General features: G+C 45.0%; 1 protein-coding gene across 1 annotated transcript in view; it reads left to right on the top strand.

Moving 5' to 3' along the window:
• Positions 1 to 460: 460 nt before the first annotated feature.
• The window catches only part of bicc1a (BicC family RNA binding protein 1a), a gene marked incomplete at its 5' end in the record, with an annotated part of 98,444 nt that continues 81,139 nt past the window's right edge, over positions 461 to 17,765 (top strand). Inside the window, one exon of the mRNA XM_083650510.1 lies at positions 461 to 659. Within this exon, the coding sequence (XP_083506636.1) occupies positions 461 to 659 (199 nt within the window). The remainder of the gene's footprint in view (positions 660 to 17,765) is intronic.

Here is a 17,765-nt window from a genome sequence, read left to right as displayed (position 1 = left end):
ATTTGTGAAAAATGGGAGCAAATAGACAAAAGTGTTGCATTTATAGGCAATTTTTGTTCTGTAGCCTATATTTTTCATGAAGGAGTGAAAGTGAAGGAAACTCCAGAAGTCCTAACATGATTGAATCCAATGCATTTCTCTAAGTTTGTGTAGTCTTTCTCTAAGTTTGTGTAGTCTTCTCAGTGACAAACACAGGGGGAGGTAGATGCACAAAAAAAAGTATCTGGGAGGAGTCGCGCTTTTTGCAGGATGACACGTGAAACTTTCCCGAGGAGTTGCTTGGCTTGCTGACTTTTGTGCAGCGCTCCCGAGGAGGACTCAGCAGAGAACCAACACCGAGACCAGTCCTGCCTATTTTTAGAACGCTGCTTAATGGGGGAAGACGGACAACACTTTGCTTAAACTCAACCTAACTTCAAGTAAAACGCCGTGGCCACTGGAGACGTTGCTGCGCAGCGCAATGGCTGCCCAGTGCGACACTTTAAGCGGATACTTGCAGCAGCAGCAGTCGGACCAGGGCTCCAACAGCGAGCGCAGCACCGACTCTCCTCTGCCCGGATCCGAGGAGGACTTGAGCGGACCTCATCCGCTGCCAGACCCGGAGTGGACAGAGGAGAGGTTTCGGGTGGACCGCAAGAAGTTGGAAGTCATGTTATTAGGTAAAACAAAAAACTAAAAAAGTACCAAAAACAAACTAAACAAAAAACATCATAGCAACTACCGTAAATTAATTCACCGGTTAACAAACGATAGGAAAAGTGAGACTTCGGTTGTTTCCACGTTTCATCCCAACTCCCGAAACGTGTTTTGTAGCCCATCTTGTTTTCCAGAATCGGCACCACTTGTGGTACTTTGGCCTTCCTTTGTTTAACTTGCGACTGTTAAATTGACGCTACGTCTCGAAACCGCTAACTTTTGATAAGACTAATTTACATTTTTGTTTTAATGACTTCTGGTTAGCTCATGAGCAGGACCCGGATGTGAAACAATTAAGTCAATTAAGCCGAGTCAATTAACGTTATTTGCCATTCCAATTAGTGCTAGCCTAGCCTGGCATGTCTGGGCGGCAGAACATGATATGATGACGACCACAGTAAAGAGTCGAGATGATGGGCCTCGGCTGTAGCCTATGTTGCATGGTATAACTAAAACAAGTTTGCATAGAGGCTTGATGAGGTCAAAGACAGACTCAGCAGCAGTCATGAGCATGCTGCCCGGTGCTCTGTGGTGAGGGAGCAGTAGCATGTTTTGGCCAAAAGAAGTCGCTAGCCAAACTTCCTTTGTATGCCTTGAGTTTTAGACCATCCTGAAAGTGGATAATTGACCCTAAACATAAGTAGTCTTCTCACTTGCAGCAGGCAGTTTGCAATGCATACAGAAGTAACTGCGCTGGTGTCACAAGTTCAGTCTACAAACTTTGGCTGACCTAAAGAGAGAGAAATGAAAACCCTCATGGTCACGTTGGTCAGTGACATTTTGACAGACACGAAAGAATGATCTATTAGTAGCCTACACTTGGTAACAAAAGGAAAACAATTAGAAAATCGTTCAATTTACATGGCTATCATATTTGTTGATGCACTCAGCTGCTGTTAGACAAAATTTAGGCTACTGTTAGTCCTTTTAATCAAAAACCCCATGTCACTCCTCTGTTGTGCACAATCGTGACCGTTTCTGTGCGACGACGTGTCCTTCTATCCTAACCTGTTACTGCGTGTTTTTGTTTTGAGGTGGCGATAAAAGTGATTCAGCCACTCGTCTTCTCTCTCGTGATCCACTAGTGAACAGTTGAGGAGGAGTGATGTCACTGCTAGGAGGGTTGTGAGGACGGAGGCCAGGCAGCCTCCATTGAGAGGTCCCGTGTGAACCCCAGAGGTTGAGGTCATTCATCAGATATTTCAAAACACCAGAGTGTGAAAGATTGCTGCGTTATGTAAGCGGGCTGGATTCTATATCGATCCCAGAAGACGACGGCGGGTCGTCATCAGCTGGAGAAGCTGCCAAACGAGGCCGAGGAGGAACGTTAACTGTCGCGATGAGGATATAATGAAAACAAGCGGGGATATCGAAATGTTCAACTGTTTCTGCTTTATTGATTGGAATGACGCTACGTTAATATGCCTGTAGCCTTTGCTCACAAGGTTCTTCCACTGAGATGTGCTTTACTCATCGTCAGTGACTACCTCTCGGAATTTGGGGGTAACATTTTAATTGGATAGCCCGCTTACAGAGTCTACAAAGTGTTTGTAACATTTCTTAGTTGACATTCAACCATTTAAATGTTGTCTGTTGACGTTTAACAGATTCTGTGTTTGGTTCCCATTCCAAACTCAGGATTCTCATCACCTGGAGCTGCTACATTATTCTGGTAATATGTGTGTGGTATGTTCATGACTTGCCACATACACTCTATAGATAATCTGTTAAACATTCGCAGAGAAAAGTGGAACAGTTGGAATTGTTGAACGTCCACTAATAAGCTGTTGAACCGTTAGAAAAACTCTATAGACTCTGTAGGCGCCAGACTATCCAAATGAAGTGTTACCGAGTTCGGTCGTCAAATATACTAGCAAAGTTGTTATTTCAATTGGGTCGAGGTGTTTCCTTTTTAGAGAAATCTTCGGCAAGCAGATGGTTTTAGAGTTACTTTATCCTTTGTCTCACACACACACACACACACACACACACACATGCACATACGTAGTTCCCCCTGAGCACGTCCTGGTTGTGGGCCCACTGCTGCCTCGCTGCTCGGTACATTCCTCAAAGCTCCATGTCATCCCTGCCTCTTCCAGGAAAACAACTTAACCAGAGACCGGCCCTAAAACCGAGTCTCCCGGACATACCATGCGCCACGTCACTCGCTGTGTGCCTGAGCGTGGGTGTAGATGTGTCCCTCACACGTTGTGTGTACGTCTATGTTTATAACCTATCCAGTTTACGGCGTCTTTAGCATTCTGGCTAGGTCTGCGCGGCAACTCTTTGTTAGTCTCGGTCTCCCGCCTCTTTTAAACATGGTGTTTTCCTGATTGTCGCTTCGTGACATCATGGCTGACATCGCTCATGTTGACGTTCCGGTTGGAGTGTGGAATAGAAATTTCCGCAGTGTTTTCCACTGTGTTCCCGGGGTGTTCTGCTCGGTCTTAGGCCTCCGGGGGGGGGGGGGGGGGGGGGTGAGAGACCACACAATCTCAACAGCGAAACGGCTGCGACCTTTGACCTCTAGCCTTCAAGAAGATTTCAGGTTGTGTCTGATTGCATCCTGTGTGGCCCGTGTATCATTTTAGAGACAGTCCCAACATGGTCCTAACATCTGTATTTGTATTGTGTGCATAATTCACTAATGACTACCAAAAGTCACAGTGTGGATTTCCTTCACCCTGCTTTAAGTTTCAACTTACCGTTATAAACGATGTGATTCTCATCTTTGCTTCGTTAGCCATAGTCGTACATCCAAATATTGACTGTATGAATGCTCGAGTCTTATTGGTCTCCCATCACTTGGCGTCATAATAGCTGCTTAACATCTGGCTGTGTTTTGATTGGATTAGACGTAGCTTTTTGACGTGCATGTTCTGCAGGCCAGAGTTTGGCCCGCAGTGAAATCATTTTATGGGAACTCCGGTGTATTTTTACTCTGCGTTTTATTGTCTGTGACCGTATCTCTGGCTTCTCCTCCTTGGAAAACGTTAGTGTGCTCGACTCGTCCCTGGGCAATTGGCCACAGGTCCATCATGCTGAGATCACTTCCAAACAACAATAGCATCTCCCCACTTTTTTTGGGGCAAATTCAGACAGCACGTGTCGTGAACTCATTTGCATTTTGGTGGCAATAATGAACACCTGCTGTTATGACTACAGTTCATGTTTTCAAAGACGGACATAAACTTCATAAACTGCTTTTTGTTAGCTCTTCCAAATACGTGTCAGTGGGTTGAAACGTTGTTTATATCCACTTTAAAAAAATAAACAAATCCATTATTTCAGTCGGTAATCTTTTAGGAAATTGCAACGAGGTTTTGCGACAGATGATGGATGAGCAGTTAGTTATCCGTGTTTGGCTTTATGTTTATTCAATCTCATTCATATGAATTACACATTAGGTTTTGTGTGAACAATGGACCTGTGTGTGTGTGTGTGTGTGTGTGTGTGTGTGAGTGAGAGTGTGTGTGTGAGTGAGAGAGAGAGAGAGGAGGACCTGTCTGCCATATCAGTATACATTAGTAAATGCATAGAGAAATGGAAAGATTAGCGATGAATCAGTAAATCAAAATATAATAAATTGGGAAATAAATTAATTTGATTTATAGCACAAGGAAAAATGGAAATACATAGATACATTACACAAAGAAATGCATGCAATTATTTATCATTAAAGATAACTATTGATGTCAGCTGTCTACCCCCCCTTCCCCCACACATGAACTTAATTTGTGGTATATTTTATTGCACAATTTAAATGTAATTGACCACCTAACTATGCTAATGAGGGTCTGTCAGGTCGAGCGTTGTATGCGGGTGGACCATCGAGCACACTGCTTCAAATCGTTCTGATAGAGTCCCAGAACGATGTTGAGCGCCCAGGCAGCCATCGCGCCGGCCTTGTAGGTCCGCAGAGTTAGCCCTCGTTCACATCATACGCCATTCGCACGCTGAAGCCACGCTGAAGCTACGCAGCGCTATGGCAGTTTTCATTTCGCCGTCCTTGTTAACAGGCGAGACTGTTCACACCAGCCGCACGCAACGCCACACCGAAGCTACGCTGCAGCGATAGTTTCGGCTTCTGTTCTATTTCTCAGGCGTGCAGCGCGCTGTACCCGAGCTGCCAGGCATCAAGTCAACGCAAGTTGTGAGCGGGGGGGGGGGGGAGGGCGAGCCAAGCGAGGCGCAGAGGAAAAGAGAGTGCTTCTGGTGTGACCGGTATAGCGTGGCACTCAAGCTTTTGTTAAGCGCTGCTTCTGAATAGCGCCTTGTGTGAACCGAGGGTCAGGCTTGACTGGATGCGGTCTTCCCTGGTCAGCAGAGTAGTGGCAGGGGGCCCCGAATGCACCTCTCCTCCCAGAGGCCAGATGAGCTGTCATGGCTGCCTCGACGGCGGGGAGTTGAAGCAGGACAACGGCTCCCAAGACTGCATTCTTAACTCTGAATGGCTTCTTCCAGCTTTCCTTCAGTGTTTTATTGAAGTCGGGAGCCATTGGAATAGCCTGCTTCCTGGGCGGGCACCTTTGCTTCGTGCGTAGGCAAGACATTGTATCTTCCACCATTGGTGAGCTGCGTGGCCTCTGGCCAGAGGAGTCCCTGGGCTTCACTCCCCTTGCGTAGATAGGATGCCGTGGCGTGGAGGGTGCCTGGCCATGATGGAAGCAGAGTCAGACATGGAATTGGCGTCAACCAGAGGGCCGAAAAAATTGTCGTCTTCGTCTTCAGACAGAAGATGAAGAAGTTCATCTTCATCGGCATTTCATTCCAAAATGTCCTCCTTATTGCCATCTTATTGCCGGTCGTCCAGCTCGAGCTGTGAGTCCCAGCTTTGCGGTCCAGCGCCCCCCCCCCCCCTCGCCCTGTCGGTTCTCTTCTGCCTCTCCGGGAGGGTGTGAGAAGAGGGTCCCCGTCTTTAGCGTTCTCCGCGTAAACCGGGAACACAGCTCACGTGAAGCACCAATCCTGCAGAAAAGGTTTTTATTAACCCGGGCCGGAGAATGATAGATGAAGTTTCTCCAGGAAGTAAATCCAATCGTCAAAACAGGGCTTACATCTTACCGCTCACGATAACTTGTGTGTCTAAAAATGAGCGGCAGGAGTAGTCCGATGTTTTCTGGCGGGAAGAGCAGTTCACTCCACGTAGATGGATTTCCGGCTTGGACCAGAGTGGTGTTGCGTGAGGCAAGTCAGTTTTGTAATGTGTGCGCATCTTTCTTCATTTTTAAAATGTTTGTTCAAATTGTAATCGTGCTAGTAATCTTCTTTTTTTTACACCAAAATGTACAGTAACTGTAATCTTGATTACATATTTTCTTCTGTAACTGTAAGTTACAGTTAGTGTAGTGTACAGTTACCTTTTTTTGGGGTAATCTGGTTACGTAGTCCCATTGCATGTAATCCATTACTCCCCGAAAGCCTGACCTGAAAGCTAAGGCCATAACAGTGTTAATACAGTATATTGGCCCGGTCAAGAATTTGAACTGTTTTTCCAATGAAGCAGCTGGCTATACAGAGAGTGCACAGGCATGGGGTGAGAGTGGGGGAGCAGATTTACGGGCCTAAGAGGAGAAATGACCCAGAAGAACTCTGTGACCATCATGGGTGACTCCTTACATTAGAAGGAAATCCCAACATACCGTATATACACCACCTCGCCCCACCTTTCGTTTGGAATCGGTCATATTTTCACTCCCCCTTTTCTGGCACAATTTGCTTGAGAGGAAAATGGAAATTATTAACCGTTTAGCAATTATAGATTTACAGTCCCCTCACACTGGCCCAGTTGCGGTTCCCCTGGCTCGGGTCCGTAAATAGTGTGCGAAGTGACAACCAAATCTCTGCCCTGACAGCCCGTTGGGTTGAGTGTTGTGCTGCTGGCACTTTTGGAATAGAATTCTCCCTTCTATGGCTGGGAGACCTTGGCATGGCCATGAAAGCTTGAATGATAGCTTTATGTGTGCAGGGAACAATAAAATAGCGTCTCTCTGCCTTTTCGCATTCATCACGAGGTTAAGAGACCGGTGTGGGAAAGGGCTAACATTTTCTCAGAAGCGTATAACCCACATTTAGTGTTTTCCACGGGCTTTAGCATACATTACCCAAGCATTCTACTGTATATGGGTCCATTTGAACTGTGCTCATGGCTTTCCCTGCTGCTCATCGAGACACTGCATGAAATAGGCCACGCTCATCATCACGGGGGGAAAGCTCTCCATTCACTTCCATACACCAGCGTCATTTTCCTTGAATTAAACATAGCTAAAAGCTGTTGTGTGGTGGGGCTGCGCAGACAACAAATGTAACAAAATCGACAATTAAAGTTTTTTTCTACTCCCGAGCAAAACAAGGAAGCCATTGAGAATTGGCGAGAAGAAAAATATGGATCTAGCTGTCAAGGAAGTAAGTTGGAGTGTTCATCTTCCGTATATATGATCTTTGTAATGTGTGCAACACGTGACATAGGAGAACGCCAGGATTGGGGGGGGGGGGAGTTTTTGTTTTCCCCCGTTTTGGGCGTGGTTTCTGAATGATGACGCGCTCCGCAGTGTCTCTCTAGTATTAGTTGTGCGAGTTGAGTTGTGTTGGTGAGTGTGAGTGTGCGAAGCCTCCTGGTGGACCAGTGTGTAGCCTGTGCACATCCTAACAACATGTTTGCCGGGTAACTGCTACAACAACCTACAATTAGGCTAAATGAATCATTTTCTTCACTGAACTAATTGGTTTTCCTGTTTCTAAACCACAGGCTATTATTGGGTAGCCTACTAGCTTTGTCTCGGAAGGGAAAAAACCCATCGCCATGTGTTTGGCGAGCAAATTTCAGAGGTTTAACACGTTTTCACAGTATATGGTGCAGTGAAATAATACTGGCTAGTTTGCTCAGTATCCTCGGGGGGTGTAGTTGCTCAGGTTTTGTCGTGTCTGAGTAAAATGTGATGTCTGCTCACACAACTTGATTTGCTGGCTGGAGATTCTGCACAACAGAATACGATACTTTGGAGGCCATCTGATACACCTCTTCCTCTGAGAAATGACATCATGTCTTCCAGGCGAAAATGTGATTACAATAATATTATTAAATGTATTTTATTTGATTTTATTGTTCAGCCCTAATACAAAGATGGTTATCTCTACGGCCTATCTACCCACAAAATGAAAAATTGTGTGTGTGTGTGTGTGTGTGGGCCTTATCCTCCTCTCTCTCCTCTTCCTCCTCCTGGGTGCTGAGTAAGACCCTCAGACAGGAAGTGAGTGTCTTGTGGGGAATGTGCTGCAGGCTCTCTCTCTCTCTCTCTCTCTCTCTCTCTCTCTCTCGTTCTCTCTCTCCCTCGCGAGCGTTTGAACACTGCTCTGTTGTTCCAGCTTCCAGCAGATCCACTCAGGAGCAGTTGGAGTTTCCCTGCTCTTCATCCTCACACAGTTCCTACTGCAGGCCAGGGCCTAACCGATCCAAAACGCTGGCAAAAAAGAGTAGTTGAATAATACCTTATACATCAGAAACACGTGTGTTCCGTTATCTTGCTAGTGAGGTACTCTTACAAGATAAAAGTTATGTTTCCACGATAAATACAAGTACTATGGATTTTTGTGTGTCTGGATGGCAACAGCGGGGCCAGCCCGCCAATAAATAAATATGCGAATGTGACTGACTGAGTGAGTGATGAAGTTACACTGATTTCCCCCCATTTTCTCCCTAATTGTACTTGACCAATTCCCCCTGCTGCCCCACCCCCTCTGCCGATCTGGAGAGAGCCGTAGACGCGCACACGCTTCCTCCGATACATGTGCAGTTGCCAGCCGCTTCTTTTCACCTGACTACACCCACTAGCTGCTGGCATATCATCGCCATCATCTGGCGACTTCTAGTGGCTTTCTGAGCAGCCAATAGCGACTTTCCTTGGAAAAGTGTTGGCAACACTGCGGTCCAGCGATATACTAGTTTGTTGTTGTTGATTAATTGATTAATGATTTACTCTATAAAACGTCAAAACTAATGACAAATGACAAGTACAAGTGATCACATTGCTTATTAATTGATCTGACCAGCAGCCCAAAAAAAAAACATATTTTATTATAATGTGAAATTAAGAAAAGTAAGCGAATCTTAGCATTTGTGAAGCTGTCACCAGCAAATATTTGGTTTTGTACTTTTAATTTTCGGTCAAGCTAATCGACTAATTGTTTCAGCTGTAATTACTGACAGTATTGAAGTGTTTGTTATACTGTAATTTCAATTCCCCCGAAAGTCCCAGTGTGCAATTTCATTACGCATTTAACCAATCGCACAACCTTTTAATGTGCAGCGTGCGCCCATGTGACCCAAATGAAAGTTAAGACGGGAAAGCAGGCAGCTCCGATGGGAAAGAGAGACAAACCTTACAGAGAGACCAGCTTTGGGAAAATGTCGTGACGAGTGGAAAAGAACGGATAACATTACAGAGGAAAAACCTTCTCCCGAGTCTGAATGTGAAAACGTTTTAGCGCCTCAAAGTGGATCATCGTCGGTTATTTGAAGAGACAACAAACAAGTGGAGATGCTGCGCAAAGTTTGTGTTTTAGGGTTGTAGCTACGCCCCCCAAAGTAATAAACTACCCTTAGTAATTATTTATTATTTTCATTTTGTAAATAAGGACTACAATAAGAGTGAGACGGTGAGAGTGAAAACAACACTCCCCAGCTGCTGCTACTTTGAGAAATACTACACGGAAATAAATATATGTTCAGGTGCAAAAAGTGCAGTAAAAGGATTTTGTTTCCTGAACCGAGATAAATAATCATGATAAATGATCCCGATCAAGGTATTTATATATTTTAATTTTTCAGCCCCAGGTGTTAGTTCAAATAAATCTGGCACACCCCAGGTGGTTAAACCATCTCAAGCTGTTGCTGTATGGACAACCTGTGGCCTGTCTACTCCTCCACACCAGGCTGATTCCTGTAGTGTACAGCAGAGATGGGGACTTGGACTTGAGACTTGGACTTGAGTCGCACTTAAGTCACACACACAGTGACTTGAGACTCGTCCTCAAAGACTTGAGACTTGACTTGGACTTGAAGGTTTGGGACTTGTGAACAATCTTTATTTTTTTATATATTTTTTTTAGTGCGTTAACATGAAGGAAATGTCTACCAATGTCATCTCTAATCATTGCTGCTACTGTCTTCTAATAGATAAGGAGTGAGGATAATACAGTACATGCTTTGAATCCCTTAGTTTTAGCTGCAGTGTTCTAAGCAGACCAGATGACATGCAGCAGATGACAGAACACTCATCCATAGGTACTTGAGACTTGACTTGGACTTGCAAAAAAAATGACTTGTGAGCATCTCTGGTGTACAGTACATTTAGCAACGCTTGGCGTTAATAAGTCATCCCAGCTATGTCGGTTGGTTTAGCAATATGACACCGCAGTCACGCATCAGCGCAACTGTGTCATTCAAATGATTCCGCTGATTTCAGCGTTGAATTCGGTTTTTTTTCCACCACCGGGGCCGTGCTGCACTGCACTGACTCTACTGTTAGTCCACCTCCTCCCTCCCTCCCTCTCTCCGCTCTCTCTTCTACGTCGGATTTCACCCAAACATGCTGATACAATTAAACAGTTCTCCTCAGCCTTGCTTACGCGTTGAATTCCTCCACGCTGGGCATGATGAAGCTTTCAGGAGCCCGTAATATCATTGAGCTCCGCTCGGTGGAAAAAGCTGCGATTCATTACCGGAGAAAATAAAAAGGCGGAGTCTTGTTTCAACAGTCCCGGACTGGACTGGAGCGGAGCTGCAGCAGCTCTGACCCATTTTCTCTGCTCCTGGAACTGTAAACGGGCCTGGAAATGAATACCTGTTTTTCTACTTCCCTCAGAGCTCTCTCTCTTTCTCTCCCAGCCCTCCCTTTTTTCAAAGTGCAGATTTACATTCTGTCTGGTTTGCGGTTGCTATTTTAGAAATGTTTTTCGGGAGGGGGGGCACCCCCTACTTATCTCGCACGCGTGCGCAGTCACCACACACACACACACAAGCGCGCACACACACACACACACACGCACGCATGCACACACACACACACACACACTCCCCAGCCCTGACCACCCCCCCCCCCCCCCGAGCTTTGGGAGTGTTTATCTTTGGAGAACCTCGGTTTTTGGTTTGTTGTTCTCTCTCTCTCCTCATTCAACATCCAGCACAATCTGCCTTTTCTCTCCACTTGTCCTGATTTGGACAGAGAGAGAATGCCTTTTTATGAGAGTTCCTTTTGGATCTGGTCCTGGTGGCCGCTGCGAGAATATTCTCCATTTGAGAGAGAGAATATTCTCCATTTGAGAGAGAGAATATTCTCCATTTGAGAGAGAGAGAGAGAGAGAGAGAGAGAGAGAGAGAGAGAGAGAGAGAGAGAGAGAGAGAGAGAGAGAGAGAGAGAGAGAGAGAGAGAGAGAGAGGCAGTCGTTTCAAAAAGGCTCCTAATTCAATCAGGTTCATTTCCTATGAGCAGTTATGCATAGCTATGGCTGATTGGACGTATCAGTGGAGATTTCTCAGGTGGAGTAGTGATCAAGTACGGCAATCAAAGACGAGTTCCCATCGTTAAAATGAATGAGCGTGAATGCTTTCCCAATAGGGTAAGCCATGTTTACAGTGCAACGCCGCGCATTGAGACTGACTCCCTGTGCGCCGCGCAGGGAGATCCCACACACTAGATACCAGGTACCAGGAATGCCCCGGCCGTCGAGGTATCACTCTTCCAATCATGACAGCAAGGAGAAGAGGATGGTTAAAGGTACATTCAGTGATGTTTTTGTGTTCAAATAAGTGTTAAATGGCTCTATATTCTGACAGCAATCACTGAAATAGTGTGTTTGGTTAATGGTGAGTGACTTGAAACCCCCCCAACCCCCCGCTGTCCTCTATCTCTCTCCTGTAGTCCTGCAGGCTGGGCGGACGTATCTCCGCAACCGTAACTTGTAGAGACTCACGGATGGCGGCGTTGGATTCGGGGTGAAGAAATACATATAGTTTGTTTTACGCATCACGATCTGACCTTCCGTTTCCCAGAAAATGTAAACTTTTCTCTGATCGGATAAAAATTAGCGCCGACCTCGAACTATCCAATCAGAAAATAGTTTACATTTTCTGGGAAATGGAAGGTCAGATCGCGATGCCTATAAAGGAGTATATGTATTTTCTCACCCCGAATCCAAGCTGCCATCCCTGCATCTCTATGAGTTACGGTTGTGGAGTTACGTCCGCCCTGCATGCAGGACTACAGGAGAGAGATAGAGGACAGTGGGGGGTTGGGGGTTTCAAGTCACTGACCCAAACACTATTTCAGTGATTGCTGTCAGAATATAGAGCCATTTAACACTTATTTTAACACAAAAACCTCGCTGAATGTACCTTTTATCATGCCCAAGCAATTTACTAACAACAGCGTGCCGTTATTCCTGCTATATTCCATGGGCTGATAAGCTTACCGCAAAGATGCCCGAAAAGTCGATTTTGGTTGTAAGTGCACGTTTAAAAACTCTCACAACCTCACTGTAGGTGTGAGGTCGTAATGGCCTTGGTGTTTATAGATATAGTGTAACAGTTTTAGGCATTTGAACGGACTCCTCTTTTTCCCGCCGTCCAGTTAGTTTGAGAGCGTCTCGTCCTCCTCGTGACCTTGGGGGTCAGTGAGTGTAGTTTTTCTCTGGCAGGCGTTTCGTCTGTGTCTGCCGGAGAGCAACATCTGCCACTTAGTTTATTTATTTGATATCACAGTTGCCTAGCAACCCCTGCAGGCGTTGGGGTGCACAGGGTGACTTGTGCTCTGGGTGGAAACACAATGACAGGTGTGAGAGTTTGGTGTGTGATAATTGGTTTCAAAACACTAGACATTAGAGGAAAGCGAGCTCAAATAATGAGACGTTATGAGCTGCTGGTCATTTTGCTGTGTTGAAACAGAGAACATTGCTATTGATTATAGGCTAGCAAATAGGTATTAGGGGGGAAAAAGAGAAAAACTCAAACAAACGAGTGCAAATTCACAATAGCTGTGACCACAAATACACCCCCCCCCCCCCCCCCAGCCAATTAGCATGAACACAAACCTTCACGTAGGGATGTTCGATATTGGCTTTTTTACCGATATCCGATAATGTCCAACTCTTAATTTCCGATACCGATATCAACCGATATCAACCGATACCGATATAAGCGGGCTTTTTTTCCACCCAAATTTCACGTAACAAGTTACATAATGTAGCTTAATGTAGCTGAAGAGTTTAATATATAATATGCATGTTGTGTTAAAGTTGTAAGTGTTAGAGAAGCGAGCTTGTGACCAGAAGGTCGTCGGTTCAATCCCCGGGACCGGCAGGATAAATCTGGGTGGGGGAAAGTGAAAAGGCAGAGCTTGCCCCTCCCTCATTACCACCACTGAGGTGCCCTTGAGTAAGACCCCTAACCCCAACCGCTCCAGTGGAGCTGATCAGTGGCCAGTAGATCAGACTGTGGTTGTACTGGTCAGCTTCCAGGTATGAATGTGTGTGTGAATGTGAACAGGGGCACTCCTGAAATAGAGAGCATTGCTGTCAGTGAGACTCCCCCTGTATTAAAAAAAAAAAAAAATATCGGCATGAAAACCGATACCGATATTTTCCGATATCAATTTTTTTATGCTAATATCGGCCGATAATATCGGTAGGCCGATAATATCGGACATCCCTACCTTCACACACACACACTTGACCTCCATGCCAAATGTCACGCTCCTAAGCAAAAACTGCGTCCGCTAGCAGGTGGTGGTGACCTTTTTGTGGTCCGACCAACAGAGTGACTTTTCGATAGAGCTGCCGGTGGTCAGCTATGGTACTACAAGCCAGGATGAGATTTATGGCGCCCCTCACTACAAAACACCACTTTGTCTCAATTACAGCGGAGCGGGGGAATCTGGGAGGAAGTGAATGTAAAGCAGCAATTTATCTCATGTGACAACATAAAATGCATAAAAATAAATCTTACAAGCAAGCATGATGGTGGAAAATAAATAATAGCCATTATTTATCCTTTTTATCACGTTCTTTCTTTTTCCATTTCTTTTTTCTCTCCCAATTTTCTCCCCAATTTGTACTTGGCCAAATCCCCTGTCTGCTGATTGAGGAGTTTCACCTGTACCCCCGACCGACCAGAGGAGGCACTAGCGCAGCGACCGGGACTCATACTCCACCACCGGCTTCCCACCCGCAGACACGGCCAATTGTGCCTGTAGGAACGTCTGGCCAAGCCGGAAGTACTGCTGAACCTGGGTCTTCTCCGCGGTGATAGGCGACTCTGCTTTTACCTCTACACTACCCAGAAGCCCCCTGACAGCCATTTATTTATATCTGAGAATTCTGTTAATAAATATAATTTCCTTTGAACAAAGAGAAGAAGAAGGCGGTGTGGAAAGCTCAGCATGCGTTTGGTGGCAGTCAGTGTTGATCGTGAAGGTCACAGTAAGCAGTAGGGATGTCACGATACTAGAATTTCTACTTCGATACCGATAGATAAATACCCAGGAAAATATCGATACTCGATACCATTTTCGATACCACGGGAAGGGGGGGATGATGACACATCAAGAGGCATACAAATAAAGTTAGACAGATGGACGGACAGACGCACACTTCTCCATAATCTAGGCCTGATCAAACTTTGAATTTAGACAGCAGATTAGCCCTGCTCTAGCCATCAGAACACCTTTAGCTTGTTGAAGCAACAGATACCCAATGATAGGGAGGGAGAAATCAGTGATTTTTCATTAGAAGAAAGCACTGATGGTATCAAAACTGTTGCAAATGAGTATTGTATCCGATTCAAATTTTCAGTATCGATACCTTTCGATACTAGCGATGCTTTTGACAACCCTAGTAAGCAGACAACCTGTCTGGCTGTAGCTACACACTTCCCCCCAAGCCTTCTTCCTTGGTGATTAGATATCCCTGTAGTCTCGGAGAAGCAGTTGGGAGTGTTTCTCAGGAACCGGGAGTCTTTTTGCTTCCATGCCAACTTGTGCAAAGCGCTGCCAAAGCTGCAGCACACACACAGACACTAAAGTGTTGGTCTTTCTGTCTGTTTTCACTTCTATCTCCTCTCATCTCTGCCTCTGCCAGCTACTTGTCAGCTCAGCAGCAAGGTGATACACTTGTGGAAACATCTCGTCTTTGAAGTGGAGCGTTTAGGTCTTGATTGATGTGAACAGGCTGGACATTTAAGAACAACCTTGACAGATTGGTATGGATTGACTGAATGTGTTGTTTTCTTTGTTGCCCAGCTTTAGTGTTTGTTTTGTTTACCAGTCAGATTTTCTCTCTGTATTTAATGCAATACGAATCTGCCTGCCCTGCACACTGATCAGCTCTTAATAATAACTCTTAATAATAACCAGCCCAACGTTTTTACATCGAGACGTTATTATCACTAGACATAAGTCATGATAAACCCGTGAAACATTTTTATGGTTATGAAATATCTTATTCAAGTGGAGCAAAATCAGGCCCCCACCCCGCCGGAGAATCGTCTCATCGTAATTCTTTCTTTAAAAAGCTAAACGTGTCCCAAGAGTTGTTCGTAACAGACTGCAGATAAATCGATCGTGACAAAAAATGGTTCTCCTTAATTTTGAGGATCAGACAAACGATCCAGTATCAGTCGGGTCGCAGGATGGGATGGGCAGAACCGAACAGAACAGAACGGTGTGAATGTGTGAAGGAGTGTGGGTGTTGACCCGATGTGAGCGAGCGTGCACGTGTGTATTTGTGTTTTGCTACGGCTCCCTGAGGTCTTATTAGCTGCGTGTTGAATCAGCTGAGAGCGCCGCTTTACTCCAGACCGCCCGGCTCAGCTCAGCTCAGCACGCACTGGTGTGAAACAACATCCTGCTGTTCCTGCTCGCTTTGCTAAAATGGGAAGTGTAGTTCCTCCAGGCTAGTTTGTAGTCCTTCTTTCAGACCAGACCAGAATGGGCCTCACACAATAATCTGGCTCTGATTTTCAGCGAGCTCACTTTTTACTACCTGTACATGTGAGCAAAGGCTTGGACCTGAGATGTCAGAAACTTGGCTTAAGAGTGAAGTTGGCATTTGTTATGAAAACCTATCCCGATCATGTCAGGGGAAATGGGAGGTTGTAGAACTTGGCTCAGTTTAATGCTTGCCTGGTCTTTTTCTGTGAGTGGCCCAGGTTTCACCTTTAGCCTCACCTTCAGCGTGCTCTCCTAGCTCCTGAGGCAAAGTTATGGTTCCTGCTGTGTTCACGGCAAGACCGCTCTCTCCGCAGAGCCACAGCATTTGATGGTAAAGCGGTTAGGGATGGGCATCGAATTTCGAATTTTCGAATAATCGTTGTTATTATCAAGGTCGACTTTTATTATTGAAATTCGAAATTCGAAATTCGAAAAAAAAAAAAAAAAAAATTAGTGAAATGTTGCATTGTCTCCCCTGATTCTAAGTATAGTCAAATCGCTTGGTTTGAGCAAGTAAAACAATTTTTATAAGCATTTTAAGCAAGGTTTATGGAAAAATGAATGGCGGATGAAATCCCATGAAGAGGGAGAGGGGGTGACTTTGGCACCCCTTTGGCACTCAAACCTGAGCCTACTAAATATTTAATGAACCACTCATGATTGTCAAAACTGTTTTTTATTTTCGAAAATGTCAATGTCATGTAACATGTTCTTTACTTCAGTGGTGCAATGCTTGTTTGAGCTAAAAATCCACAGCAGAAGCTTTTTATATTAATTAATAAAGCCGTAGACTTAGAATCAGGGGAGACAATGCAACATTTCACTGACACAAAAAAAAAAAAAACATTTTTAATTTTTTTTACATTTTTATTTTTATTTTTGAATTTCGAATTAAATTCGAATTTGGCCAGCGAATTTCGAATAGTGTTTTTGCTAGAAATGCCCATCCCTAAAAGCGGTAACAGTGTACGTGGGGGCACAGAATCTCCTATTGTCCATTTTTGCCGATTGTCAGCTGTCACTTGGCTCAATGATTAGACCCATTCATCACTCAGGTCCTAATTCTTGTATATCCCATTGATACCTGATGCAGCATTTGCGTGTATATCCCTCATTTGTGTGTGTATCCCTTTAAGACCGTGAACCGCGTCACGTGGTTCGCGGTCTTAAAGGGACGGACACACAAATGCTGCATATGGGCCTGTGTCCACCTAGCGTCTTTTTCAGACCATTAAACGCTGGGAGTGCGCTGGGGAGCGCTGATCTCAGCGCACAATATACAAGGAAGCAGTGTGAAACTAACGTTAGTTCAGTGCGGTAGTAGCTTGATAGCTGACAGCTAACATTAGCAAACAACACACACATACAGTGATTTAGCTCAACACTCACCAAGTGTCTAGCCAATCTGCTCGCACAATTGATCCTTTCTGTCTCTGTTGCGATAGTTTCTCCATATGATTATTGCCAGAAAAGGAGCACCCGACACCAGCGTCTTTCTGAAAAGTTAAAATATTTTCAACTGGAAGTGCTGGGAGTCGGGCGCACAAAAACGCTGGAGCGCTCTGAAAATAGACGCTGGGCGCTGCGCACTTTCTCTAGACGTCCGTGTGCGCCCGCATACGCTCTCCGCCATTTAGTGGGGTTGCTGACCACTCAGTCATTTCAAATTGATGCAAAAGTTTGGTTTTCACTTCTAAGTTGACGTTAAGGGTCTTTAGAACAATTTTGGTCCGAGGGTCAGGCACACAGATTAAAAATTGGCCTCTAGGGGGCGCTTTAAGATATGGTAACATGGCAAAATGGTTAAATAGGTACATGGTAACATTAAACTGCTGTAATTTTTGATTGGATCATCTAATTTGAGCATATGAGGTATGTATGGATTCAGGATTAAAAGTGGCAACTGGTACTTCAAGAATTTTAGTAAGCAGATTAAAAGAAATACCTTTTTTGAGCCATTTTCCAAAATGGCCACAACCGAAATTATGCATTTTTGAAGAGAAAGTCTTAAAGTGTCCCCACAGTTGCTATGGAACATAACATTTTCATGCTATTTTAGGCCCAGACAGTGTGGTGAATCAACTGGAA

The sequence above is a fragment of the Poromitra crassiceps genome, assembly GCF_964638095.1.
Source record: "Poromitra crassiceps genome assembly, chromosome: 14".
NCBI classification, from domain to species: domain Eukaryota; kingdom Metazoa; phylum Chordata; class Actinopteri; order Beryciformes; family Melamphaidae; genus Poromitra; species Poromitra crassiceps.
Note: the sequence above shows the minus strand (reverse complement) of the source record. Positions and strands in the feature narration are given on the sequence as shown.